Source organism: Macaca fascicularis, chromosome 7, assembly GCF_037993035.2.
Source record: "Macaca fascicularis isolate 582-1 chromosome 7, T2T-MFA8v1.1".
Taxonomy (NCBI): domain Eukaryota; kingdom Metazoa; phylum Chordata; class Mammalia; order Primates; family Cercopithecidae; genus Macaca; species Macaca fascicularis.
This window is the reverse complement of record NC_088381.1, coordinates 131,201,426-131,221,895: the sequence shown is the minus strand read 5'-3', so window position 1 is coordinate 131,221,895 and position 20,470 is coordinate 131,201,426. Positions and strand designations below refer to the sequence as shown.

The 20,470-nt window shown below is 40.9% G+C and overlaps 1 protein-coding gene across 6 annotated transcripts in view; it reads left to right on the top strand.

The window, feature by feature from the left end:
* PPP2R5E (protein phosphatase 2 regulatory subunit B'epsilon) overlaps window positions 1-20,470 on the top strand; it is a 172,973-nt gene that overhangs the window by 135,964 nt on the left and 16,539 nt on the right. For 4 of the 6 annotated variants that reach the window (XM_005561447.4, XM_005561448.4, XM_005561446.4 and 1 more), the window contains exons 6-11: window positions 11,734-11,864; window positions 12,888-12,947; window positions 14,235-14,343; window positions 16,120-16,173; window positions 16,277-16,327; window positions 18,402-18,521. In XM_005561447.4, the coding sequence (XP_005561504.1) occupies window positions 11,734-11,864; window positions 12,888-12,947; window positions 14,235-14,343; window positions 16,120-16,173; window positions 16,277-16,327; window positions 18,402-18,521 (525 nt within the window). The remainder of the gene's footprint in view (window positions 1-11,733; window positions 11,865-12,887; window positions 12,948-14,234; window positions 14,344-16,119; window positions 16,174-16,276; window positions 16,328-18,401; window positions 18,522-20,470) is intronic. The other 2 variants (XM_073997496.1, XM_065548882.2) reach the window with 1 other exon arrangement.

Here is a 20,470-nt window from a genome sequence, read left to right as displayed (position 1 = left end):
CACCCGCCACCTCGCCTGGCTAATTTTTTTGTATTTTTTAGTAGAGACGGGGTTTCACCGTGTTAGCCAGGATGGTCTCGATCTCCTGACCTCATGATCCGCCCGTCTCGGCCTCCCAAAGTGCTGGGATTACAGGCTTGAGCCACCGCGCCCGGCCCTCTTTTGGTTTTTCAAGAGAATCTGGAAAGCCATATTTTGGTAGGGCCAGACAAAGCAGTCTGTTGTTTTTCTTTTCTTTTTTTTTTTTTTTGAGATGAAGTCTAGCTCTGCCACCCAGGCTGGATTGCACTGGCTCGATCTCGGCTCACTGCAACCTCTACCTCCCGGATTGAAGTGATTCTTCTGTCTCAGTCGCCCGAGTAGCTGGGACTACAGGCGCGTGCCACCACGCCTGGCTAATTTTTTGTATTTTTAGTAGAGAGGGTTTCACCATGTTGGGCAGACTGGTCTCGAACTCCTGACCTCGTGATCCGCCCCCCTTGGCCTCCCAAAGTGCTGGGATTACAGGCATGAGCCACCATACCCGGCCAACAGTCTGTCGTTTTTCATTCAAGGGTATTGAATGTTTTTGTTTGAAGTGTTTTGTTGTTTTTTTATCCTAGAATAGTATGACTGGCTCACTTGAATTTCATTGTGATTTTTATTAAATCTAGATTTACATAACCTGTAGCATTTTTTGTGTACTCACTTAAGTGTTTGCACAAGAAAGCTGTTAGAGATTTATCAAAGATAGTCAGTTCATTGCATAGTGCACTTTTGTCTGTGGTAATGTTGATTTTAGACTTAATTAACTTGGTAAACTGCCTTCTAGAGCTATGAGTATGTAGACTTGCCTAGGCTTATGGAACAATTTTGTCTATTATCAATAAAGATAATTTTCATCTGTATTGGGATGATTGGGAAAATGGTTGCTTTATGATCCCCCAACCGCTTGTTTAGACCCAAATGAATTGTCAAACCTTGTATTATTTCATTGGGTGGATTATTGTGGCAAGAGTTTAGCAACATATTTCTAAAGATTGCTTTCAACTACTCTGCAAATCTGAAACAGTCAGTGGTTGCTAAGAGACATACTATTCAAGTATCCCCGTAAACATATGTACTGCTGGAGATTGCTATTTAGTAATTTGTACTTCACATTTGCTGTTATATTTAGCTGAAAGGTGCTGTAATTATCATGTAAATTATGCAAATCATGCAAATCATTCAGCCTGTCCTTAAAAGTGACCTTTTGTTATTGTGTTTTTAAAAACTCAACACAAATTGGACATGAGATAAACCAACCTGTTAAAAAATTTTTAGTTCTAGACTGAAATAAATTCCACGAGGCCTTGAATCTCAGCTCCAATACAAATGAGTTTGTATTTTCCGACCGAGTTCCTTGAATGTGTCAAAATGTTTACATTTCCCTCCTACAGCCTGTAGCAAATAAGAGTTTAGAGCATTTATTTCTACCTGGAATTTTATGAGATAGCCGTTACCAATTACCAGTTAACAGCAGATCACCTCATCCTGTCCTGTCCAGTGTGTAACTCAAAAATCTTGTAAAAAGGGCTTTATTGCTCTGACTCCTGCATTCAGAGCCAGCTTCCTGGTTGTGTAATTTGTGCAGTTACACTGGGCCCTGTGCTTGGAAGGGCCCTGTGCTTGGTTTAGTGCTCTGCTCTTGCTGTCTTGAAACTCCTAATACTTTTTGAGCAAGGACCACTGTATGTTCATTTTGCCCCACAAATTATGTAGCTAGTCCCTGCCTGCTTCCCACTAAGTGCATCGTTATTTAGCACAATAGCTCTTTCTTGAATTGCTGACCAAACTGGTTGTCTTAAAAACTTAACTCATAAGGTTGTCTTGAAATAGATAGAATGCTCAAGGGGAAAAAAGTGAACTTCTTTGGTTTGTGGAAAGAATGCCTGAAATTAAATGGAGGAAAATAAAAGCGTGTGACTTGGTGGAGTTATTCATATTTGTACGCCTTACACTTTCGAAAGTTTTATATTGAATTTCCATAGGAGTCTTGGAGTCAGAATTGCCAGAAGCTGGTGATCGCAACCATTTGATCCCTTGTCCCCATTGTCCTTTCTCAGTGGTTGCCCCATAGGTTGCTTCGTTTCATACAGTGCATCCCTTGAGTCGATCTGATTCATTGGAGCCAGACTACCTTTGGCTCTGCCTTCTTTGTTCTGGGCTGTTTTCTCTGTATTTGGCCAAGGTGAAAGTATGAGGAAGGTAGTTTTCAGATAGTAGGAGAAAGTTGCAAACAAAGCCAGAAATGTGGACATCTGATTTGAGTGCTCTGTGGCACTTTGGACGAAAACATTTAGAGTACCAATTTTATCGGTTATCTACTTGAAGATTTCTGATGTTCTCTAAAATCTTACTTTACATGGAGTAGGGCAGGGTAATTATTTATTGTAGCAGAGAGGATCTGGGTTTTTTTTGCTCGAAATCTTTTGCTCTTAATGACTTTTAAAAATAGTTTTGATAATGCCTACTTTTAAAATTCAAATATGTTTATATGGTTTTTAATGAAAAATGGCAAATCTCTTGCCTCATCTTTCTCCAAACCAGAGTCCTGTTTCCTGGAGGTAACCACATTTAAGTCTTCCAGTTGTTTCTATATATTTATTTCCATCTTTCTAAACAGCATGCTTATACTGCTATTTCTTAACTTGTCATTTTAGATTTTATTTATGTCTGTCGACTTCCTACTGTAAGCCATTATGTATCTCCCACTATAACTCCCTCTCTACATCCAATGTTATATCACAAAATTTGAATGAATCAGATGATAGAATGAGTACTATTGTATACATGTTGTTCATTACAAGGCACATAATTACATTTCTTTTCTTGTAGAGCTTTTTTTTTAATTTTAGCCCTGGAAAATAGTTGCCTTATTTTTTACTTACTTTCCTGTGTATTCATCACTAGTATTAAGATATACTAGTGTATACCTTAATTCTCTGAGAGTACCATACAGCCCTTCTCAGTATGACCCACATATCAAGTAGTCTATCAGTTCCTTTTTTTTTTTTTCCCTTGGAGACCTTATTCCTGGAGCCCTGGTCATCCTGCTCTTATTGGCAGTGGTTGCTTGCTCTGGGCCACCCACACAGTCATCCCAGCACTTCCCTTTGCTGCCCTTCTACACTGTGTCCTTACTTGTTTAACTTCTTATTTGGTGGAACATACCTTCTAGATTCTTCCTAAAAAAGCATGAATGGGATGTAAATGTTCTGAGATCACTTGTCTGAAAATGTCTTTATTCTGCCTACTTTTTTTTTTTTTTTTTTTTGGAGACAGACTCTTGCTTTGTTGCCCGGGCTGGAGTGTAGTGGCACGATCTTGGCTCACTGCAACTTCCAGCTGCTGGGATTACAGGCGGATGCCATCACGCCAGGCTAATTTTTGTATTTTTAGTAGAGATGGGGTTTCACCACGTTAGCCTAGGCTGATCTCAAATTTCTGACCTCAAGTGATCAGCCCGCCTTTGTCTTCCAAAGTGCTGGGATTATAGGTGTGAGCCACTGTGCCCAGCCTGCCTACCTACTTGATTGACGTTTTGGCTAGGTGTAAATTTGGAACTTTCCCAGATGTTTTAAGGAATTGATCCATTGTTTTCCAGCCTCTAGTGTTGGTATTAAAAAGCCCTGCACCAACTGAATGCCTTATCCTTTATAATGACGTGTCTTCTTTGTAACTTCTTTGAGATATTCTCTTTGTCCCCATGTCCAGAAAGTGATGTGCTTTGGTGTGGGTCTTTGTTCATTTATTGTGCAGAACACTTAATGGGCCATATCTGTATTGACATTCATGACTTTTTTTTTTTTCCTGGAAATTGAATTGAATTATTCCCCAGATAATTTCCTTCTGTTCATTTTCTATTTTTCTGTCTCCATGTCTTTCTAGATTGCTATTATGTATTGGATCTCCTGGTTTTAAAAATCTTCTTCTATATATTAACTCTGTTTTTTGGTTGTATGTTCAGGGGTAGATTTGCTCATTTTAATGTTCTATTGCTTCTGCTAAAATTTTTGTTATATGTTGAACTTCTGAAAGCTTTTAAAAAAATGTCCTGAATATTTACCTGAATAACAGCACTCTGTTTTATTTCAAGAATCCAGCATATTTGTTTATCTTTGAGGATGTTATAGTTTCCTTTTTGCAATTTTTTTGGTACTCCTAGCATTGTGCTTGTTTCCTCTGAGTTCCTTATAATTGTTTGTTGTGGTCTTTTATGTTAAAATATCTGGTGATCTTTGACTTCATAGCCATAATTACATGTTAGTCTACCGAAAAGTTGCTTAGAACTTGTGTATGTTACAGTGTGCACATGTGTGTTTATATTTGCATGGTGACACATGGCAACTGGTGACTTTGAATGGGATAACTGGTCAAGGACCTTGCCATTTCATTAGGAAACCCTCAGCTGTTAGCATATCTGTAGGTCTTTCCTCTTGAGGCTGTCAGTTTCTTCCAAAAGGGACTTTCTGATCTTCTGACTTACATAGCACTGGGAGCCTGGTCAGGGAAGAAAGCTGGCAAATATGTCCCTTTTAGGTATGCAGAGTTTTATTTCATCCCATTATTTCCAACAAGTGATTTACTTAACGTGTATGATGTCTCCAAGACTAGATACTTACTCATTCTCTCCAGACTTACATTGTAAATCATCAGTACACTACATGGGATCTGGGGGGTCTTCTACAGACTTTCAACCAGTCCTCCTGTTTTTAGCTATTTCTCACACCCTTACCATCAAATATATCTGGTGCCTTTAGTTTCTAAGCCTTTTAAGGGTTCTGTGGAGTGAACTGGCCTGCTTCTTGTTGGCTTCCTTCCCTGCTTGCAGAATGGAAAAACACTTAGCAGACTGGAGAAAGAGGAAACCTAAGATAGTTACCTCTTGTCATCCACTTCCATCTTTGAGAAGTCTACAAATAAGTCCAAATTTTCTCTCCAGTCCTCTCTATGCCAAGGCTTTCTTCTATTCTTATTCTTTCACTGTCATTTTAGGGAGGATTCAGGAGGAGAGAGGTTCAATTCCCCTGCCTAGCTAGAAGACCCTTACAGCCCTTTTTCATTTCACTCTTCTCATTTCATTGTAGATTTATGAGTTCAAAGAAAGGTTATTTGGCTAAATCACTATGTAGTTTATCCCTATTTGTGAGCTTCAAGAAGGCTGGTTTCTGTAAACTTGGAGTTAGTGTGTTGACAAGTCTGTCTTTCCTCTGTAATCACCTTGGAAATGCTCCAGCTTCTTAACTTCTTTTCTTTGACTACAAGCTGCCTGTTATATTATGGATGGCACAGTCCACTTAGGCATTTACAGGTGTGGGCGTATATTTCTTTTTTTGTGTGGAAGTGATTGGGACTATAGATATGACTAAGCACACTCATATTATTTTGTTTTGGAAATCAGAGCTCATCCTACTCCCCCTTTTTTTGGCCTGTGCACTATTATATTTCTGTCTCATGCATCATAAAATCATCAAAAGCATGTTCTACAGAGAAGCAGAAAAATAGTTTAATACTGTAGTTCATCTTTCTCATAGAACATGATACATTTAATATTTGTGGCTTTGTAAATATCTAAAGTTAGGCACCCGGCAATGCATTTTGTTTGAGAGCCTAATGAAAACATCAGTTAAACATTTCTTGCTTAATTATTATGTATTCATTAAACTCAAGATTAAGAGTATGCAAGGAAAGTTGATTCAAGTTTTGCTAATATTACACACCCTCAAACCTCCTCTTATGTTGGTTATAAGTTATTCATTAAAGCCTTTTGAAACACTTAAAAGTAGAAACCAAATTTAAAAAATAAAACTTACAAGGTTAATTATTTCTATTAGCCTTGGAATGGGATTGGGTCGATGGGTGGACTGGATGGGTGGATTAGAGAGCTTATGTCATTTGGAACTTTATTATAGATAAAGAGATATTGGGTCTATATGGGGCCTTTTTTTTTTTTTTTTTTTTTTTTTTTGCTAGCTGGAGCTACATGCCTTTCTTTCCTAGATAGAATGTTTTCCTGTGGAAATGAGTTAACTTGCCCATTGCCTCCCCTGATGGGCTCCACAATTGTTCTACAATGTGTATGTCCAGCAATGAGGACCATCGCTGGCACATAGAAAGAACTCAGTACGTATGTAGTTATTGTATTGCTGAATGGGCAGAGAGCGGTAGTTCACAACATCTTCTGTTTGGATAGGCTGCTAGTAAAAGCATGTACTATTGAGCCTGTGAGGAGCACTCTTATCCCACTTCTAACTCCTCATTTCTTCATGGGTCGGCCTGGATGTCTCTTCCTTTAGAAGCCTTCCCTGATCACTCCACCTCTTCCAAATACAGTAGATGTGTCTGCTGTGGATTTATACAACATCCTGAACTACTTAACATGCTGTTTATTTAATTGTTTGTATTCCCCATTAGAATAGGCTCTGAGAAAGCAAAGACTGTATCTGTCTTGCTTATCATTGTATCCCTGACAGCTTGCCCACTGGCTGGCCCTTAATAAGCACACCATAAATGTTTACTTGAAATACTCATTTTTAAAATGAATGAATGAATGAATGAATGAATGAATGATAGATGGATGGTGGATGGCATTGTGTAGCTAAAAATTGTGTCCTGTCTGTCTACCTATTTTTGAAGACCATCCTTTAGTTTGTGTTTCCTGCCATGTTTGAGGGGCCTTTTTTTTTGTCCATAACTCTGTCTTTTATTTAAAGTAAAACACCAAACAAAAGCACATTCGATTATTGACCATGAAGTTTTAATTCTGCTGTCAGTCTCAACCTCATGTCTTAATCACCTGAGGTCAAACTTACATATGTCTTGATAGTCTTTTTGATGACGATGGTAGTCTGCTTTAATTTGTGTGCTATGTGCTCTTGAAATGTTTTGCTAGAAAGACACTAGAACCGAATTTTGCTTTATTTCCATGATGATGAATGTAAAAAAAAAAAACAACTCAGTAACATTCAAACCGATTTCCAAGTTTGTTCTTCAGCCAGAGGAACTTGCACACTGACTTTTTGTAAAGGTAGCAGATTTATTGTGTTGTAATTCATACACCATAAAATTCGCCATTTTAAAGTTTCCAATTTAGTGGTTTTTAGTATATTTACAGAGTCATGCAACCATCACCACAGTATCATTGCGGGATGTTTTCATCATCCCCCGAAGAAATTCAGACCCATGGGAGGCTGAAGCAGGAGAATCTCTTGAACCTGGGAGGTGGAGGTTGCGGTGAGCTGAGATAGCGCCATTGCACTCCAGCCTAGTGACAGAGCAACACTCTGTCTCAAAAAAAAATCCAGACCTATTAGTAGCCACTCCCCATTCTGCTTTCTGCCACTGTGGATTTGCCTATTCTGGTTATTTCACATACATGGAATCATACATTGTATGGCCTTCTGTGTCTGGTTTCTTTTACTTAGCATGATGTTTGAAAGATTCATTCATGTTGTAACATGTATCAGTACTTTGTTCCTATTTATGGCTGAATAATATTCCCTGGCATCACATTTTGTTTATTAGCTGACAGATATTTGGGTTGTTTCACTTTTTAGCTATTATGAATTTTGCTCCCATGAACATTTGTGTACACGTTTTTGTGTGGACATGTGTTTTCGGTTCTGTTGGATATATACATGAAAGTGGAATTGCTTAGTCATATGGTAACTCTGTGGGAGATTGAGGAACTGCCAAACTGTTTTCCAAAATAGCTGCACCATTTTACATTCTTACCAACAATGATGAGGGTTCCAGTTTCTCCATATCCTCGCCAACACTTTTTATTATCCCTCTTTTTCATTATAGCCTTCCATTGAGTATCTCCTTGTTGGGTTTTCTTTTTTTTGTTTCCAAGGTGGAGTCTTGCTCTGTTGCCTAGGCTGGAGTACAGCGGTGCGATCTCGGCTCACTGCAAACTCTACCTCAGGTTCAAGCAATTCTTCTGCCTCAGCCTCCTGAGTAGCTGGGAATACAGGCGTGTGCCAGCACGCCTGGCTAATTTTTGTGTTTTTAGTGGAGATGGGATTTCAGCGTGTTGGCCAGGCTGATCTCAAACCATCACCTCGTGATCTACCCCCTCAGCTCCCAAAGTGCTGGGATTACAGGTGTGAGCCAGGGTTTGCTTTTCTGTAATGATCAATAAAATAGAGCACTTTTCATGTGTTTATTGACCAAAATTTGTATACTTCCTTTGCGATTTAGCTGTTAAATAAAATCCTTTGTCCATTTTTAAACTGGGTTTTCTTCTTATTGTTGAGCTTTTAAAATTATTTTTTCTTATTTTTTTTTTTTGTTGTTGTTTTTGAGACAGAGTTTCTCTCTCTGCTGCTCAGACTGAAGTGCAGTGGCACGATCACGGCTCAGTGCAGTCTTGATCTCCTGAGGCTCAGGTGATATCCTCCCACTTGAGCCTCCCAAATACCTGGAACTACAGGCATGTGCCACCAAGCCTGGCTAATTTTTGAATTTCTTTGTAGAGACAGGATTTTGCCATGTTGCCAAGACCGGTCTCAAACTGCTGGGCACAAGCGATCCACCCGCCTCTGCCTCCCAAAGTGCTGAGATTGTAGGCGTGAGCCACCATGCCTGACCTAAAAGTTCTTTATATATTGTGGATACTAGTCCCTTATCAGATATATGGTTTATAAATACAGTTGACCTTGAACAGTGCAGATATTAGGGGCAGTGAACCCCTGAGCAGTTGAAAAGTATATGTATAACTTGACTTTCCAGAAACTTAACTACAAATAGCCTGCTGTTGACAGGAAGCCTTACTGATAACATAAACAGTTGAATAACACATATTTTGTATGCTATCTGTATTATATACTGTGTTCTTACAATAAAGCAAGCTAGAGAAAAGAAAATGTTAAGAAAATTATCAAGAAAAGAAAACACATTTTCTGTTCATTAATGGGAGGTAGGTCATCATAAAGATCTTCATCCTTGTGGTCTTCACGTTGCGTAGGCTGAGGAGGTTGGGAGGAAGAGGAAGGGTTGGTCTTGCTGTCTCAGGGTAGCAAGAGTGGAAGAAAAAAAAATTTTTTTTTAAAAATTGAGACCGAGTCTTGCTCTCTCTCCCAGGCTGGAGTTCAGTGGTGCAGTCTCGGCTCACTGCAACATCTGCCTCCCAAGTTCAAGCAGTTCTCCTGCCTCAGCCTCCTGAGTTGCTAGGATTACAGGCACCCATCACGATACCCAGCTAATTTTTGTACTTTTAGTAGAGATGGGATTTCACCATGTTGGCCAGGCTGGTCTCAAACTCCTGACCTCAAGTGAACAACCTGCCTCAGCCTCCCAAAGTGCTGGGATTACAGGGGTGAACCACCACGCCCAGCCAAGAGTGGAAGAAAATTTGCATGCAAGTGAACTTGCACAGGGTCAGCTGTATCTTCTCCCAGTGTGTGCATTCTCTTTTCACTTTGTTGATGGTGTCCTTTGAAGCATGAATGGTTTCAATTTGGGGGAAGTCTAATTTATTTGTTTGTTGCTTATGGTTTGGGTCATATCTAAGAAATACCACCTAATCTAGGGTTATGAAGATTTATTCTTTTTTTTTTTTATAATTTAGCTCTTAATTTTAGGTTGATTTCATTTTGAGTTAATCTGAATGTATGTTGTGAGGTAGAAGTTCAACTTACTCTTTTGCATGTGGATATGCTGTTGTTCCAGCACCATTTGTTGAAAATGCTATTCTTTCCCCATTGAAATGACTTGGCATTCTTGTTGAAAATCAGTTGACCATAAATGTGAGGGCTTATTTTGGGGCTCTCAATTCTATTCCATTAATCTGTATGTCTGTCTTTATGCCAGTACCACACTGTCTTGATTACTGTATTTGGACTAAGTTTTGAAATAGAGAAGTGTGAATCTTTCAAGTTTTGTTTCCCTCAAGAGTATTTTGGCTCTTCTGGCTCTCTTGCATTTCCATATTAATTTTAGTATCAGCTTGTCAATGATACAAAAACAAAGCAGCTGGAATTTTTGATAGAGATTGAGTTGAATCTGTTGTGCCCACTGGCATTTGGCTGAAACTTTAGCTTGTTACCTCTTTTGGACTAGTTGCGTGGACTTCATTTTGAGCACATAGATGTGATGTTATCAGGATTTGGTTATTAACTTTAGATTACAAATGTTTGGGAACTTAAACATGTTATCCATGGCTGGGCATGACCAATATGGCGAAACCTCATCTCTACTAAAAATACAAAAAGTTAGCTGGGTGTGGTGGCAGGTGCCTGTAGTCTCAGCTACTCGGGAGGCTGAGACAGGAGAATTGCTTGCTTGAACCCAGGAGGTAGAGGTTGCAGTGAGCTGTGATCGTGCCACCACTCCAGCCTGGGCAACAGAGCAAGACTCTGTCTCAAAAAAAAAAAAAAAAAAGAAAAACAAAACTTTTTCACATATAATATAAGTACGGAAATAATCAACGTTCACTTCGATGACTGTTTACAGAGTGAGCACACCTACGTAACAAGAGTCCGGATCTAAAAAGGACCGTTGCCAATATCATTGAGACTTTTCGATGCTTGCTTTGATTCAGAATTTTTTCATTTTCCTGGATGTTCTAGTAGAGCTGAAGGCTTATCCTTTTTTTTTTTTTTTTTTTTTTTTTAAAAGACTGAGTCTCGCTCTGTCACCCAGACTGGAGTGCAATGGTGCGATCTCGGCTCACTGCAACCTCTGCCTCCTGGGTTCAAGTGATTCTTCTGCCTCAGCCTTCTGAGTAGCTGTGATTACAGGAGCCCACCACCACACGTGGCTAATTTTTGTATTTTTACTAGAGACAGGTTTTCACCACGTTGTCCAGGGTGGTCTTAAACTCCTGACCTCAGGTGATCCACCTGCCTCGGCCTTCCCAGGTGCTGGGATAACAGGCGTGAGTCACCACGCCCAGTCAGCTTATTTTAACTGTGTATTTGGAATATCAGTAGGTAGCATAGTGAAGTGGTTGAGATCATGGACTTTTGGCCTCAACTGCTGGGATTCAAATTCTAGCTTTACCACCTATTAGCTGTGAGACTGTGGGCACATTTCTTTTTTTTTTTTTTTTTTGAGACGGAGTCTTGCTCTGTCGCCCGGGCTGGAGTGCAGTGGCCGGATCTCAGCTCACTGCAAGCTCCGCCTCCCAGGTTTACGCCATTCTCCTGCCTCAGCCTCCCGAGTAGCTGGGACTACAGGCGCCCCACCTCGCCCGGCTAGTTTTTTGTATTTTTTAGTAGAGACGGGGTTTCACCGTGTTAGCCAGGATGGTCTCGATCTCCTGACCTCGTGATCCGCCCGTCTCGGCCTCCCAAAGTGCTGGGATTACAGGCTTGAGCCACCGCGCCCGGCCTTGGGCACATTTCTTAACCCTTATGTGCCCCAGTTTCCTCTTTTGTAAAAGGGGGACAAAACTACCTCATCGGGAGGATTAATATGTAGATTGCGTGGAAAATTGCCTAATGATCACAGTAAGTGCCATATGTGTATTAGCTATTATTCATATTATTACTTTTATTGTTGTTATTTTGTATTTGTATTTCTTTAGTGGAATATAAGCTCCTTCTCTGACTTGTTTATCATGATATGCCCAAAAACTAGCACTGTGCCTGGCACATAATAGATATTCAACACATTTTTGAGGAAAGAAGGAGGGGATTTTAAATAATAGAATTCCTAAATCCTTTTCTGAAACTGCCTTTGACAGCTGTAATGTCTCATTTACAACAGCTTCTGGAGCTATTTGACAGCGAAGACCCTCGGGAACGGGACTACTTAAAAACAGTCTTACACAGAATTTATGGCAAGTTTCTTGGTCTTAGAGCATTTATCCGAAAACAGATTAACAATATTTTTCTAAGGTAAGTGGAGGGTAATGGGGGAATAAAGAGAAGCAAAGTTGGTGTTTTTATGGAAGTATTAAGTAAATCTCAAATATCTGAAAACAGTATACTGACTTCTCTTTTTCCCTTTCTGCCTTCCTTCCTTCATTCTCCTGTCCTCTCTCCTTCCTCTCCCTCTACCCGCTTCCCCCTTCTCTCTTCCCCCATCTTCTCCTCCCACCCTCTTCCTCCTCTATTCTTCTTCCTCTCCCCCTCCTCCCCTCCCTCTCCTTCTTCTCTACCCCTCCTCTCCCTCTACTTTCCCCCTCCTCCTCCCTCTCTCCTGCTTTCCTCCTCCCCCTTCTCCTCCTCCTCCTCTCCTCCTTTCTTCTCCTCCTCCTCTTTTCTCCCCTCTCCTCCTCCTGTCTTACTTCCTCTCCTTCTCTCCTCCACCATCTTCTCCTCTCCTGGCCCCTCCCCCTTCTCCTCTGCTTTTCCTTCCTCTCCTCCTCTCTTCCCCCACCTCTCCCCCCACCTCTCCCTCCCCCATCTTCCCCCCTCTTCGTCTCTTCCCCCCCTTCCTCTCTTCACCCCTCTCCTCTTCTCCTCCCCCCTTCCCTTCTTTTCTTCCCTCTCCCCCTTCTCTTCTCCTCCCTCTCCTCCTCTCTTCCCCCTCCTCCTCCCTTCTCCCTCTGCTCCTCCTCTTTTCCACCCTCTCCTCCTCTCCTCCCCCCTCCTCCTCCCTCTCCTTCTCTTTTCCCCTCCTCTTCTCCCCCTCTCTTCCCATCTTGTCTTCCCTCTCCTCTTTTCCCCTGTCTCTCCCCCATCCCTTGTCTCCCCTCTCTCCTCCTCTTTTCCCTCCTCTCCTCCTCCTCTCTTCCTCCTCCTCCTCCTTCTCCCCCTCTTCCCCCTTCTCTTCCCTCTCCTCCTCTCTTCCCCGCTCTCCTCGTCCTCCCCCTTCTCGTCCTCCCCCTTCTCGTCCTCCCCTCCTCTTCCTCTTTTTCTCCCTCCCTTCTCCTCCTCCTCTCCTCCTTTCTCCTCCTGTTTCTTCTCTTCTCTCAGGTTTGTTTATGAAACAGAACACTTCAATGGTGTAGCTGAACTGCTGGAAATATTAGGAAGGTGAGCACGGTTTTTCTAATTGCTAATTTCAGGTGAATGTTATTTTAAAAATTAGGTTCAGGTGGCACCAGGAGATGCTCACCTAGTTCTCTTGCTGTATGTACATTGGGTCTCTGTCATTTGTGCCTGTTAGCATATTTTCCAACTGACTGTACAAGACACAATTTCATTTCCATTCTTCCACAATTGTGCATTGCCAGTTCCACTGGAATGACTGAAAGAGCTAACAGTTCATTCATTACTAGAAAGATGATACATCTAATTATGGTCGGGCCAGTTACTCCAAAACATCTTATTCTCATTAGTTTTTAGGCTATCTGGTCCTTTGCCTTATCTGTTGAAAGCAGGTTGATAATAATTGGAAGGATTGCCATTTTCAAAGGAGTTGTGTATCCGGGTATAGTCCTTGAACAGCTGCTGCTTGGAGTAGTGGAATGAATTGGAAAGAGCTGTGGTCTAAGTTTCTACACACAAGGAAGAATAATGTAGCTGGACAACGTGATTACTTAATCTTTTCTCCTAACATGAAGAGAAAAAGAAGGTGAAGTCACACAGCTTTCTCTCAGTGACTTTCCTAGGCTGGGCAGCGGTTTCAGGAATGAGAAGGAATGATACCTGGAAATGGAAAAGGTCATATTTAAGGCGGAAGCAAGCAAGGCGGGCCATTATTTGGAGAAGGAAAAGGGAGGGAAAATAAAGGGTTTTGATAAATAACTTTTGGAAACCATCTGACTAATTTTAGGAGCACAGGAGCCTTTGTTGGGTGATCAGAAGCAAATTTTCTTCTCTTAAATTTCCTTCCAACTTATTGTATGCCTTGAAGTCATTGAGAAATCCTGGCTGGGTGTGGGGGCTCACGCCTATTATCCCAGCACTTTGGGAGGCCGAGGCGGACAGATCACTTGCTGCGGTTAAGAATTCTAGACCAGTCTGGACAACATGGTGAAACCCCGTCTCTACTAAAAATACAAAAAAATTAGCCAGGCATGGTGGTGGGTGCCTGTCACCCCAGCTACTCGGGAGGCTGAGCATGGGAATGGCTTGAATCCCAGAGGTGAAGGTTGCAGTGAGCTGAGATTGGTCCACTGCACTCCAGCCTGGGCAATAGAGCAAGACTCTATCTAAAAAAAGAAGAAAAGAAAAGAAATTCTGAATGCCACTGGGGTGGGTATTATGTTGTTTTGTACAAACAAACTGATTAAGTTTAACTAATATCACAAGAACAGTTTGTCTCAGTTTAACTTGTTGTGGTAACATTGCTAATTTGTGTCTCTTTTTTCTCCCTAGTATTATCAATGGCTTTGCTTTACCTCTTAAGGCAGAACACAAACAGTTTCTGGTGAAAGTATTGATCCCCTTACACACTGTCAGGAGCTTATCACTCTTCCATGCACAGGTAGGAGGATTTTGTACAACTACTTTTAGAAGCCAAATAAAAATTTTGCTAACTCATTGTTTTTTTGATATTGATATAGCCTTTTTTTTTTTTTGGAGATGGAGTCTCGCTCTGTTGCCCAGGCTGGAGTGCAGTGGCACAGTCTTAGCTCACTGCAGCCTCCGCCTCCCTGGTTCAAGCGATTCTTCTGCCTCAGCCTCCCGAGTAGCTGTGACTACAGGCGCGCACCCCCACGCCTAGCTAATTTTTGTATTTTTAGTAGAGACGGGGTTTCACCATGTTGGCCAGGATGGTCTGCATCTTCTGACCTCGTGATCCGCCCACCCTGGCCTCCCAAAGTGCTGGGATTACAGGTGTGAGCCACCGTGCCGGGCCTATAGCCTTCATTCCTAAAGGAAGGAGACTTATTAAAGTTTAAAATACTCCATGAGGGAAATAAAAATGTATGCGTTTTTTTCTATGCACAGTAGAATCATGGAAATATTTTTAAAGTGGGAGGAGCCCTTGTTTGGTCATTTTATTTTACAGAGAACTTAGATGACTTGCCCAAGTGCACACAATAACATACTGAACATATTACATATAATAAAATGCACAGGAGCCTAGCAGATGTGGATCTTTGGACTATGTAATCATGTTTTAATGTTCTTGAATATTTTGTTCCATCCTATTTGCATTAGTCTATCAGTTGCCCTTTTTGCCTCCTGTTCTAGGTCACTCACCACATCTTTATCACTTTCTACACATAAACACTCTCACAAGTAAACAAATCAATCAGTATTTTCACATTTTTTTTCCCTTTAAGCCTTCATCACTTTAAAAAGCATACACTGTCTTGTCCGCATTCTAATTTTTGTGCTAACACTGCCTTGCATGGTCAGTATGTCACTGGGGGTAGATAAATTATTGGGTAGTGTTTTAAATTTTGGATAGGAAAATTTTAAATACGACTAGACTCTGACTCCTTCTTACCCCCATTGGGAAGGTTTTGAGGTTGCATAAAAACGTAACACATTTTTCTAAGCACTGTTCCTCTTTAAATGTGAAATTCTGTATTTCGAGGAAAAATTAATCCATATGTTTCTAATTTAGAACACCATCAGAATGGTCTTTTGCAAGAGTGGTTTTCTTGTCCGAGAATCTTTGCAAGCCCTTTTACAAATCTTGCCTTTGGTTTTGAAATGGGATATCATATTTCATGATTATTATTTTAAACAATCTTAGTTAGATGCGTTAGTACCAGATGTAGAAATATTCTTCCATTTCTCCAGGTTCTGACTGGCAGGTACAATCTTTCATCTCCTCGTGAAACTGCTTTAGTTTGCATGTGCCATTTCAGGCAATTGGCAAAGTTTTTTATTAAGTGCTTATTTCCCATAGAGGACTCTTGTGGAACTACAGTAAAACTTAGTACTGTTGATATTAGCAAAGAGAGAAAGGAAGCCCCTGAGATGTAGCTCAAAGTGTATGTAGGTGAGATAATTCCACAATATGCTGAGTATGATGTCTCACCTCTGCTTTTCATTAGCTGCATACTTCATGTCCTAATACTTTTTTTAAAAAAAAATTCCCTGGAGCCATGTTAATATTAGTCTTTGGCTTGAAAAAGTAGTTTCTTATTTTGCTTTATATAGATTTTATTTTTATGATAATTAAAATGAATTGAATGTGAAGTTATTAAAACCAGTCTGGAAACCTTTTAGGAAGTTTTAATATTATATCTTTTGAGCCCTTACTGTATAGAATTTAAAATTTTGCCTTTTATTTTTTACTCAGCTGGCATATTGTATAGTACAGTTTCTGGAGAAAGATCCTTCACTCACAGAACCAGTAAGTCTTTCTTCCATAATTTCAAAAACTTCACAAAAATTACCTTTCCCAGAAATATATATGAAAAATTAAGTGCCATTTGTTTTTCTCCTTTTCATTTTAGGTTATTAGGGGGTTAATGAAATTTTGGCCTAAAACATGTAGTCAAAAAGAGGTAAGTGTTTACTGTCAGAGAGTGTTCATAGTTTACTGAGTATTTTACTGAGTGCCAAGCATTGGGCTAAGCATGTGTAAAACCACATCATCAGGGCCAAGCATGGTGGCTCACGCCTGTAATCCCAGCACTTTGGGAGGCTGAGGTGGGCAGATCACTTGAGGTTGGGAGTTCGAGACCAGCCTGACCAACATGGAGAAACCCCATCTCTACTAAAAATACAAAATTAGCCGGGCGTGGTGGCACATGCCTGTAATCTCAGCTATCCAGGAGGCTGAGGCAGGAGAATCGCTTGAATCCGGGAGGTGGAGGTTGCAGTGAGCCGAAATCGTACCATTGCACTCCAGCTTGGGCAATAAGAGTGAAACTCTGTCTCAAAAACAAGACAAAACAAGCAAAACACAACAAAACAGCATCATCTCATTTAAACCTCATTGTAACTCTATAAGGCAGCGCTGTCAAAACTCTTGTTTTACTAGTTTTGAAACTGTTAGGTTAAATAGCCTGCCCCAGTACACTAAGTAAGTACAGATGATTAGGCCCTAACTCGCCTGCTTAACTCCTGAACCCTGGCTTTTTATTCACTGTGCTATTCAGCCTCAGGTAAGGCCAGGCCAGGCTCCAATCGTGTGTCCAGTTGTCTAGCTTTGTTGATGTTCCCTTCCTAGTGGCCCCGTTCATAAATTGAAGGTTTTGCTGTCACTGTAGAAAGATGCTAGAGCAGCCTGCCCAAATACTCACTTTAAAGCATAGTATAGCTGGATCTTACTGTGTCATCTTAGGATAGACAACAGACCTTTAGTTTCAACCATTCACAAATTACCCTGGAGGGTTCAGACCTACAATCATTTGTACCTTTGCTGAGAACTCACCAGGCAGGTGCTACTTTGTGAGGTTGCTTTAGGGTAGTGCGTGAGTTTCTTAGCTGGATGTGAGCCTAACTGAGCACCAGATCTGCAGCCACGCTTCTGGCAGGTTAGCAACCATGTGGAAAATGGCTCAGAAAAAAAGATCAGCTGTTAGTTTTATATTTGGTTAAAATTTTGGGAGAAATTCCATTTACATATTAACAAATGGCAAGGGTCTACTATATTTTACTTTTAGCAGAAATACCTTCCTTCTCAAATCAGCTTCAATTCTCCAAACCCTATTTTAATTTCAGAAAGTCATTTAATTAAAATCTGTTAGGTAATATTGAACTGTGCATTGCTACCCAGATACATTTCAAAATATGAAGGCATTGTTATTTTTCATACTTTGATTGCTCACTTTATTTTTTTTCAAAGTAATTATTTTTTTATAGCTACATACATAAACTGGTTTTTATTTCTCTGTCATTTTCCCATTATATTTAAAACAATTGACTCTACTGTGGATTTGGCTCCATACTGTGATCTAAAAACTCTGTTTCTTGCGGCACCCGGTGCTGAGTTCACAAGATTCACTCTGCTCTGTAGAGAGCAAGCGTGCATGCGTGTGTGTGTGTGCATGTGCGTGTGTGTGTGTCTAGAATGCGTCAGTGCGTGCTCATGGGTTTAAAGTGGCACCTGCATGTGGGTGAGTCTGCTCATTTGTGTTTCTTGAACTTTTTGTTGTATTAATGAGTGCGTTCTAGAGCATCAAGCATGTAGCAAGGGGCTATAAGTATTTGGCAAATGACCACATTTGAACTTTTGCTCTTCCATGTAGGAGGGCTACCTTCTCATTGTTTAAAAAGAAAACAAAAAAAGTGTTGTGGAAAGAGAGCTGGGTTACTGGTAATAGAGAGGAAAACCCTACGGGGTCAGTTTTGCTTCTCAGGGGCCGGCGCAGTGTGTGAGTGTCCCTCGTTCTGTGTAACATATGTAACAAGTAAGAGTATTTTTTCCAAGTATGTAGAATTTTTCCAAGTACCCTGTGGTGAATTCTTTGTGGAACAAACATCTTCTAACATGGGATAATGCCTAGTTCATTTATGTTTGGTGTTATGTGTAAATTTTTCTTACAGTAGTCCAAACTCTTATTAGTCCTCCTTGTTCTTACAGATTTTTTTGTGTGACATGCCTCACATCTTGTGTTTTGCTTGTACTTACAGGTCATGTTCCTTGGGGAACTGGAAGAAATATTGGATGTGATTGAACCTTCACAATTTGTTAAAATCCAAGAACCTTTGTTTAAACAAATCGCCAAGTGTGTATCTAGCCCCCATTTTCAGGTTAGTAGTAAAGAGGACATGAGCCAGGGAGCATGAGTTATTTTGGTTAAATTTTATTTGTTTCAAAAGCAATGTAATGGACACTAGCTACCTCTTGTTTATTTGCTATCTCCTCACAGGATAATAATTTTAACAGTGGCCACCTTATCTTGAGCGCTTGATACCTAACAGCCACAGTAATGGTGCTTTCTCTCCAGTAGCTTTAATTCTCCTAACACCCTGCAAGGAGGGCATTATGTTTTTTTTATAGACATGCAGATATGAACACTGAAGCTCAAAATGGTCAAAAGTATTTCAGATAATTCCTAAATAAGTGGGCTGGTGGGGTTTCTCTACTGTGTAAGAGAGAATGCTAAATAATGTTTAAGAGGAAAAAGGAGAAAACCTAATATTCCATACTATGCTAGATACTTTACGTACATTGTTTATAAATGTCCCATTATCCGCTGAAGCTTTTCTAGATGGAAAAAAAAAAAAAGAGGCTCAGAGAGCAATTTACTGTAGGTCCCAAGTCGATAGAGAGTAGAGTCAAATTTTGATCTTTGGTGTAGCTGCTTGCTAAAGCCAGTGACCTTCCCGTGACACTGCTCTGCCTCCTCGTGGCCACTCAGGGGCAACGCTTTTCTTTCTTGGGGCCATGGCTGCTGTGCTGTGGAACCCATACGGGAGGGAAGAAGGGTAAACTGGGGGAGCACACATTAGGTTTGATCCTTTGGCTGTCTCACCTAAGGCCCGTTTCATAAACTTAGACTCTGCCTATTGATTGGAAGAGATTGTTCAGAGTGTGGTTCTTAGCACAGAACCAGACCTCTAATGGTGTCATTTGATGGTGGACTTTTTCCCTAAGCTGTCATTATGCTGCATAGTTAGAGACACTGGCTGCTGCTGCTGTTTTGATTTCTGACCAAAAGACATGTTAATATGTTAAAGCAGTAACCTTATGGCAATCCAGCAGTTGTACCACAAAGCAAGAAAAAAGAAGGTAGAAACTGTGACAAGCCTGAATAAAAATGGAAAAATTACAGAACGGTATATAGATATTTTGATACCACCCAGGGCCTTTAGTGCTCACATATCTGGATTGTTTGCCTTAGTTTTTTTCATTTTTCAGCGGGATGTTTGGCATTATGGAGGTCAAGGAACAAGTATCTTTTTTTTTTTTTTGAGGCAGAGTCTCACTTTGTTGCCCAGGCTGGAGTGCAGTGGTGCGGTCTCGGCTCACTGCAAGCTCCGCCTCCCGGGAAACAAGTATCTTTTTAAAAATGAGCATCACCAGCCGGGCGCAGTGGCTCATGCCTGGGATCCCAGCACTTCGGGAGGCTGAGGCGGGTGGATCATGAGGTCAGGAGTTTGAGACCAGCCTGGCCAACATGGTGAAACCCTGTCTCTACTAAAAATACAAAAATTTAGCTGGGCGTGGTAGCAGGCGCCTGTAATCCCAACTACTCAGGAAGCTGTGGCAGGAGAATCACTTGAAACTGGAAGGCAGAGATTGCAGTGAGCCAAGATTAGCCATTGTACTCCAGCCTGGGCAACAAGAGCGAAACTCCATCTTAAAAAAAAAAAAAAAAAAGCATCACCAGAAAGGCCTAAGTGATACCCAGAAGCTTAGAAAAGAGAGGCCATATCTTGGTCAGCTTGGGCTGCCATAATATAACACCATAGACTGGCGACGTAAACATGTATTTTCTCACAGCCCTGGAGGCCAGAAGTTTGAGATCAGGATGATAGCATGGTTGGTTTCTGGTGAGATCCTGCTTTCTGGCATGCAGATGGCCCTCTTCTTGCTGTGCGCTCATGTGGCCTTTCCTGGCGTGTGCATACAGAGAGAGGCAGTCTCACTCTCTTCCTCTTCTTATAAGACCCCCAGTCTTACTTGGTTAGGACCCCACCCTTATGAGCTCATGTAACCTTGATTACCTCCTAAAAGTCATGTGTCCAAATACAGT